The 9,048-nt window shown below is 39.3% G+C and overlaps 1 protein-coding gene across 2 annotated transcripts; it reads left to right on the forward strand.

The window, feature by feature from the left end:
- Window positions 1-1,418: 1,418 nt before the first annotated feature.
- On the forward strand, window positions 1,419-8,813 carry plekhb2 (pleckstrin homology domain containing, family B (evectins) member 2). 2 transcript variants are annotated; one of them, XM_035737478.2, is made up of 8 exons: window positions 1,419-1,553; window positions 1,851-1,899; window positions 2,229-2,381; window positions 2,618-2,720; window positions 2,829-2,868; window positions 4,519-4,605; window positions 6,994-7,111; window positions 7,304-8,813. In XM_035737478.2, exons 2-8 carry the CDS (start codon window positions 1,863-1,865, stop codon window positions 7,447-7,449), a joined length of 684 nt encoding a protein of 227 aa, XP_035593371.1. In that variant the 5' UTR covers window positions 1,419-1,553; window positions 1,851-1,862; the 3' UTR covers window positions 7,450-8,813. The 2 variants fall into 2 exon arrangements, with proteins under 2 accessions (XP_035593371.1, XP_035593372.1); XM_035737479.2 differs by lacking the exon at window positions 1,419-1,553 and adding an exon at window positions 1,584-1,729.
- Window positions 8,814-9,048: the final 235 nt, after the last annotated feature.

Consider the following 9,048-nt stretch of genomic DNA (forward strand, 5'->3'; position numbering starts at 1 on the left):
GTGGAGGGTCCGTCAAGGTCTGGGGCGGTGTGTCACAGCATCATCGAACTGAGCTTGTTGTCATAGCAGGTAAGCTCAATGCTGTGCGTTACAGGGAAGAAATCCACCTCATGTGGTACCTTTCCTGCAGGCTCATCCTGACATGACCCTCCAGCATGACAATGCCAGAAGCCATACTGCTTGTTCTGTGCGTGATTTCCTGCAAGACAGGAATGTCAGTGTTCTGCCATGGCCAGCAAAGAGCCCGGATCTCAATCCCATTGAGCACGTCTGGAACCTGTTGGATCGGAGGGTGAGGGCTAGGGCCATTCCCTCCAGAAATGTCCGGGAACTTGCAGGTGCCTTGGTGGAAGAGTGGGATAACATCTCACATCAAGAACTGGAACATCTGGTGCAGTCCATGAGGAGGAGATGCACTGCAGTACTTAATGCAGCTGGTGGCCACACCAGATTCTGACTTCTACTTTTGATTTTGACCCCATCCCCCCTTTTTTTCAGGGACACATTATTCAATTTCTGTTGGTCACATGTCTGTGGAACTTTTTCAGTTTATATCTCAGTTGTTGAATATTGTTATGTTCATACAAATATTTACACAAGTACAAATATCTACACAAGTTAAGTTTGCTGAAAATATACGCAGTGAAAGACATTTCTTTTTTTTGCTGAGTTTATGTGCACCAAGTCATTGCTCTCTCGCTCTGCTGTGTGTGCATCTTGCTAGCTGTTACTCAAATGGCGAGGGGCTGAAGCTCATTGCCTAGAACTCAAATTGCTCGGCGCTGGCTCACGTGTTGGGGAAATGGCAGGGCACAGCTTCCAGAAAAGCAGTCGCTTTCAAACTAGGATTTGGCTAATTGTGTTAAAACAGGAATTCTGCCTGTATGAACTACACGTTAACACATCAATCCCAAAGCGGGAGTTTAAAAAAATACTTAGTAGTCACCGACGTTCCGGAGCATGTAGTTAAGCAAGCTAGCTAACTATATTATTAGCAATGTTGGCTAACTTATCAAGCTAAAATCTTACTGATGTAAGAATTGTTTCAACCTCAAAAACACTTGGAACACAATCATGTCGGATTTCCGACTACCCAGTTTCCCATTTCGCACAAGCACGCAACGTCACCTATTGATGATTTTCCCACTAGTAATTAAGAGTTGGAGGGACATTTAAGTGGATTTTTCCCTGTCATATGTGGTAAATACCACCTTCCCCACTTGGTTATGAACAAAACATTAATTAGCTGAACATTAACTACAGATATTCATAATTCATGACATCCTAGATTTTCTTTGTCTCAAAATATACAGATTTGAACATGTCCTTATGATTAGATAACTTTAGGGTTTGGCTCCTTTATATTTTAAAAGTAAAGACAATAACGACTTATTATTGTAACATTACAGCGAACGAATAATATGATTGTTTATCGTGGCTTCAATTCCCAGCATTCTAATTAAGGACCAGTCAGCTGATATTGATGATGTCATTCAAAACAAGACAGTTAACTTTTGTCCTCTCAGGGCTTTGAAAAGGACGTTCCACAAGAGGTAATTTAATTACATATATGGCATGTGTAGCTAGTCATATTATAATCGACAGCAATATTGTCTGAATAAGCTTCAAAACATAGTTTACCAAAGTGTCAAATGCCAACGTAAATAGATTCGGTCAGCTAACGTTCCCCAGCTAACGTTAGTTAGCATACCAGGCACTAGTGTAGGCAGTGAGTGTTACGATGGTTTAGCTAAACTAGCTATTAGATATGAAAATGACCTTGTAGATAGTTAAATAGATTTCGCTATATCCAGTAAGCATTTTTGTTGTTTATAATTGTTTATTTTCAGAGTAACCTAACGATGTCGATTGTGAAAAGTGGCTTCCTCCATCGGCAGAGTGAGTGGAGCTGTAGCTAACGTTAGCTGTACACTGTCACTATAGTGCAGTACACAAGTCTGTCACAAACCTGGAGTGTAATCATTACTCCAAACGTTTTGCAACGAAAACTAGCGTTTCTATTGGACAGATTCATGTAGGTTCCTCCCTGTTTTCTGAACATGTTCAATAGAAGTGCTTGTTTTCGTTGCAGAAATGTTTTCTTTTAGTTTTTTTCCTGACACTTCACAGAATTTCGTCATGTAGCTTTTCAATACCACCATGGGCTTAGACCTGTGTTTGCACAAAGTGCTAAGAGTAATTAAATTAAATATAATTAAATGATACAGGCACTATTCTGCGGCGGTGGAAGAGGAACTGGTTTGATCTGTGGTCTGATGGGCGGCTGGTTTTCTATGATGACCAGCATCGGCGAGATATGGAGGATGAGATCCACATGAGAGTGGACTGCATTAACATTCGCAGTGCAACTGCATGTCAAGGTACTTGACTACTTACATCTGCTATACTTTTCTATCCAATCCTCTCAACTCACAATAGGATCAAATGTGAACTACCCCTTCCCCCAGCATAAAATGTGAACTACCCCCCCCCAGCAATCTTAAGATGAATGCTCTAACTGTAAGTCACCCTGCATAAGAGCGTCCACTTAATGACTAAAATGTATCCACACCAACCCATCAACCAACAGTCCCATCCACCTTTTCACTGTCCACAGATCTAAACCCTCCAGAGGGCAGAAGTCGAGATGCCCTGCTCCAGATAGTCTGCAGAGATGGACGGGTTATCAGCATTTGTGGAGACAGTGCAGATGATGCACTGTAAGACATCTTTCCCATTGTAATTAATATGACTGATTAGTTGTGTGTGTATATGGGTTAGCCTGCTGAAAACTCATGTTTATTCTTGTTTTCCCATCGTTGTTTCAGGGCATGGACCATGGCTCTCCAGGATGCCAGAATCAGCTCTGTGAGTTTCTGCTGGTCTGCAAAGACCTTCTGCCTGCATAACCTAGTCTACTTATGGATAGTATTATAGCTCAGGTCTTAATATACAGTACCAGTCAAAAGTTTGGACACACCTACTCATTCCAGGGTTTTTCTTTATTTTTACTATTTTCTACGTTGTGGAATAGTAGTGACGACATCAAAACTATGAAGTAACACATGGAATAATGTAGTAACCAAAAAAAAATTAAACCAATCAAAATATCTTATATTTGATATTCTTCAAAGTAGCCAAACCTTGACAGGTTTTCACTCTTGGCATTCTCTCAACCAGCTTCATGAGGTTGTCACCTGGAATGTGTTTCAATTAACAGGTGTGCCTTGTTAATTTGTGGAATTTCTTTCCTTAATGCGCTTAAGCCAATCAGTTGTTGTGACAAGGTAGGGGTGGTATACAGAAGATTACCCTATTTGGTAAAAGACCATGTCCATATTATGGCAAGTACAGCTCAAATAAGCAAAGAGAATCGACAGTCCATCATTACTTGTGAGACATGAAAGTCAGTCAATCAGAATTTCAAGAACTTTGAAAGTTTCTTCAAGTCCAGTCGCAAAAACCACAAAGAGCTATGATGAAACTGGCTCTCATGAGGACCGCCACAGGAAAGGAAGACCCATAATTACCTCTGCTGCAGAGCATAATTTCATTAGAGTTGACTGCACTTCAGATTGCAGCCCAAATAAATGCTTCACAGAGTTCAAGTAACAGACACATCTCAACATCAACTGTTCAGAGGAGACTGTGTGAATCAGGCCTTCATGGTTGAATTACTGTAAAGAAACCACTACTAAAGGACACCAATAAGAAGAGTGCTCAGCATATGTGGGAACTCATTAAAGACTGCTGGAAAAGCATTCCAGGTGAAGCTGGTTGAGAGAATGGCAAGAGTGCAAAGCTGTCAAGGCAACGGGTGGCTACTTTGAAGAATCTAAAATCTAAAATATATTTTGATTTAACACTTTTTTTTGGTTACTAAATCAAATTTTATTAGTCACATGCGGCGACTACAACAGGTGAAATGATTACTTAAAAGCCCCTAACCAACAATGCAGTTTAAAAATATATATAATTCCAGATAAGAACAAGCAAGAACTACATGATTCCATATGTGTTATTTCATAGTTTCGATGTTTTCACTATTATTCTACAATGTAGAAAATAGTAAAAAATAAAGAAAAACCCTTGAATGAGTAGGTGTGTCCAAACTTTTGACTGGTACCTGTGTATATATATCCAACTGCAATTATAAACTGACATATAGCTTATTACACACAAGAAACTGGGATGTGAACACAATGCATAGGAGAGTAATATTGTGATACTAACAGTGGTGTGAAATATAGGGAATTGTGTTAAGAGACAAGCGGTTTGTCCCCAGACCCAACACACTGTCATGTCAAATGTGTAAATAATCTATAGAATGTGCATTTAGTATACATTAAATATAACTAAGCACTATTATTTATTTGCTCTCGACTGTCATATCAAAGTTAATTGTTTTTCAAACACCATGGCTGCGTTTACACAGGCAGCCCAATTCTGATATTTATTTTCGAGTAGGTGTGTGGAAACCTTTTGACTGGTATTGTGTGTGTATCTCTATATTTTTAGGTGGTCGCTCCTCCTCAGATTGGCTTTGCACAGCAAATTGTTGCTTCTGCCCCTCCTCCATATTCTGAATATGGTCCTCCACCTCCGGTATGTATGTGAACCTGCTGCCTAGACTTTACTTTTCTAAATATGCTTTGAGCAGTCTAGTGCTACCGCTTTACAGTCTACCGCTTTACTTACTCCACATTTTGTTGTTACAGCCTGATTTCAATCTACATGTAATACCCCTTAATGAGAGTGAACAGTTGGTTTTTAGACATTTTTGCACATTTATTGAAAATAAAATACAGAAATATCTCATAAGTATTCACATCCAAGTCAATACTTTGTAGAAGCACCTTTGGCAGCGATTATAGCTGTGAGTCTTTCTGGGTAAGTCTGAGGTTTCCACACATGGATTGTGCATTATTTGCCCATTTATTCTTGAAAAAATTCAAGCTCTACCAAATTGGTTGCTAGAAAACCATTTTCAGGTCTTGCCATAGATTTTCTAGTAGATTTAAATCCAACTGTAACTCGGCCACTCAGGAACATTGACTGCCTTCTTTGTATGCAAGTCCGGTAAAGATTTGGCTGTGTGTTTTAGGGTATTGTCTTGCTGAAAGGTGAATTCATCTCTGTGTCTGGTAAAAGGCAGACTGAGAACCAGATTTTTCTCCAGGATTTTGCTTGCGCTTAGTTCTATTTCTTTTCTTTTTTTCAAAATCCTAACAAAAACCTCCCTAGTCCTTAACAATTACATGCATACCCATAACATGATGCAGCCAACACTATGCTTGAAAATATAGTGGTACTCAGTAATGTATTGGATTTGCCCCAAACATAACACTTTGTATTCAAGACAAATAGCTAATTGCTTTGCCACATTTATTTGTAGTATTACTTTGGTGCCTTGTTGCGAACATCAAATCAAATTTATTTATATAGCCCTTCGTACATCAGCTGATATCTCAAAGTGCTGTACAGAAACCCAGCCTAATACCCCAAACAGCAAGCAATGCAGGTGTAGAAGCACGGTGGCTAGGAAAAGCTCCCTAGAACCAGGCTATGTGGGGTAGCCAGTCCTCTTCTGGCTGTGCTGGGTGGAGATTATAACAGAACATGGCCAAGATGTTCAAATGTTCATAAATGACCAGCATGGTCCAATAATAATAAGGCAGAACAGTTGAAACTGGAGCAACGGCACGGCCAGGTGGACTGGGGACAGCAAGGAGTCATCATGTCAGGTAGTCCTGAGGCATGGTCCTAGGGCTCAGGTCCTCTGAGAGAGAGAGAAAGAAAGAGAGAATTAGAGAGAGCACACTTAAATTCACACAGGACACCGACTAGGACAGGAGAAGTACTCCAGATATAACAAACTGACCCTAGCCCCCCGAGACACGCACTACTGCTGCATAAATACTGGAGGCTGAGACAGGAGGGGTCACTATTGTAAAGTGACTGTTCCACTGGATGTCATAAGGTGACTGCACCAATTTGTAAGTCGCTCTGGATAAGAGCGTCTGCTAAATGACTTAAATGTAAATGTAAAGGAGACACTGTGGCCCCATCCGAGGACACCCCCGGACAGGGCCAAACAGGAAACATGATGCATGTATTGGAGTATTTTTTTTGTTCTGTGCAGGTTTCCTTCTTTTCACTCTGTCAGTTAGGTTAGTATTGTGGAGTAACTATAATGTTGTTGTTCCATCTTCAGTTTTCTCCAATCACAGCCATTAAACTAACTGTTCTTTTAAATCACCATTGGCCTCATGGTGAAATTCCTAAGCGGTTTTCTTCCCCTCCGGCAACTAGGTTAGGATGGACGCCTGTATCTTTGTAGTGACTGGGTGTATTGAGACAACATCCAAAGTGTAATTAAGAACTTCACTATCAAAGGGTTATTCAATGTCTGCCTTTAAAAAAATTAAATGTACTATTTTTTTCACAACAATAGGTGCCCTTTGTGAAACATTAGAAAATGTCCCTGGTCTTTGGTTGAATCTGTTTGAAATTCACTGCTTGACCGAAGGACCTTACAATAATCTGTATGTGTTGTGTACAGAGATGAGGTAGTCATTAAAAAATCATGTTGAACACTATTATTGCACACAGTGAGTCCATGCAACTTATGTGACTTGTTAAGCAAATTTCCATAACAAAGGGGTTGAATATTTATTGACTCGACGTTTCAGTTTTTCACATGTAATTCATATATTTTAAAAAACATAAATCCACTTTGACATTATGGGATATTGTGTGTTGGTCCGTGACAACAAATCTACATGTAATCAATTTTACCTTCAAGCTGTAACGCAACAAAATATGGAGAAAAGTAAAGGGGTGTGAACTTTCTGAGGGCACTGTAACATGGTGTTTATGCTATATATTGTGGTTTTGGATAAATGTGTATGGCTTGCATCAGTTCTCTTGATACCAGGGCAGTAGTGGTAGTCTCCCCAATAGTGACACAAGTGATATCTGCCTTTCCAACAGGTTTATGTTCCGGATGCTTATGGAGGGTATGCCCCAGCTCCTCCTGTCCATGGCACACAGATCATTTACTCAGCTGATGGGCAGCCCTATGCTGTTGCATACCCCTATCAGTACCAAGGTACGCATAGGGTGAATTCACACTTTTTTAGTTTGCATGCTCCCGAAGGAATGTCGAAGTTACGTTGATAATTACATTTAATTAAATGTTCCTTTGTTCTTTTAATGGATGTAATCTTTCAGTTACTATTTTGCAATATAGCTTTTCTTCACCATTCTAACTCCAGTTAATGTTTCCCACCGTGATTTGTAGGAGCATATCCTATGAGGAATCCCCAAGGGATGAATCAGGTTATTGTTCACGAGCGTCAACGTGACGATGGAGGAGACGTGGCTCTCGGCATGCTCGCTGGAGCTGCGACTGGATTGGCTCTTGGCTCTCTCTTCTCTGTCTTCTAGTGTCTTCATAGGAACAGCTTACAACGATACCCACCCCCAACTGAGACACACCGTTCCCACATGTTGGTAGCACTGCAAATTCATCTCTAGCCATGTGACAGCGATGGAGGAGTTAAATGTATGTGATGGTTGGGCTTTGTTCACCTATGACGCATGATTGTGATGTGCCAGTAAATTACTCCATTTGTGTCCTTACCAAACTTTTGATGTATTAATGCTCTAGCACTTTCTATTAGGCACAGTAGCTATTATGCAGCTTGCCTCTTTCGTTTGTACTGTCTGTCCTTTTGTTTGAAACACGAATGTACTTTTGAATAAACGCAAATGATAATTGGATATTATAATGCACATTTGAAGGAAAGGTTTTGAGAGAGATATTAAATATATCTTTTCAGGTCTAGCAAATTTCAAGTGTTCTGAAGTCCCATGTAGTAGAGTGGTCAATAAGAATGGAAAAGAGTATAGTGGCACCTGCCTGGGTGTGTAGGCTACATTTATTTGTTCCTTTGAGGGTTGTGCATCCTGATTCTTCACCTAAAACCTGTCTTACATCCAATGTGCTTTTGTGAGGGTTTTCTACTTCATCTTTGTAATTTTACTCACCTTCATATGTTGTTACTTCGTTATTGTCATTCCTTTCATAACATGGTAGGATATTAGATATCATTTGTTAAGGGGAAGTGAACATGGGATTTGTTTTCTTTACTACAGTCCTTATTTTGTTTTCCTATTACTATTGTCAGCTGTTAAACCTGTATTTTTTCTCACGTTTGAATGGATTTTCAGGAGATGCATGTGTTTGTTAGGGTATGCACAAGCGTCATCAGGTTCATCTTAAGTTTAATCGCTGCTACAACAGAGAACTGAAAGATACTCCTTGACATTTTAATTGTTTTGACTTTACTCACACTCCCAAAATGATTTTTTTTTAAATATTTAACTCTTTCCTGTTACTGATATTAATGGTATATTTGACTAATTACATTGTGCTCTTTGGTTAAGTGGGTAAGTTACTAGTTAAATAATTGAGTGGCCTCATTTTTTTTTTCATCACTGAACACATAGAGACTGGTTTCTCACCTATTAACCTTTTATATTCAATTTCAAAGTCTTAAATTTCATTCAAAGTTATGCCACCTTGTATAGACATTTGGAATACTAGGTTATGTTTCCTCTTTTGACATGAAAGTTGTATACAGTAATTTATGATATAGGATATTTATTTGATAACAAATTAAGTAAAAATCATACCTTAAATTTCAAATGGGAAACATGCTTTGATATGCAGAATTAATGCATTGTTTATTGCTCTTCAGTGATGTATGACATTTTAACCATTATCTATTAAATGATCATTAAATTCACATTAATTCACTTTTGAAACTTTGTAAATCCTAGCCTCTTCTGAGTTCCACCTTGGCTCAAGGGAAGCTGCTTGATGTCACACGGTCTGCGTTTACACAGACAGCCCAATTCTGATCTCTTTTCCAGTAATTCGTCTTTTGACTGGTCATTTGACCAATCAGATCTGATTGGTAAAAATACCAATTACTGAAACTAAATATCAGAATTGGACTGCCTGTGTAAACGCAGCCATGG

This window comes from Oncorhynchus keta, chromosome 26, assembly GCF_023373465.1.
Source record: "Oncorhynchus keta strain PuntledgeMale-10-30-2019 chromosome 26, Oket_V2, whole genome shotgun sequence".
NCBI classification, from domain to species: Eukaryota; Metazoa; Chordata; class Actinopteri; order Salmoniformes; family Salmonidae; genus Oncorhynchus; species Oncorhynchus keta.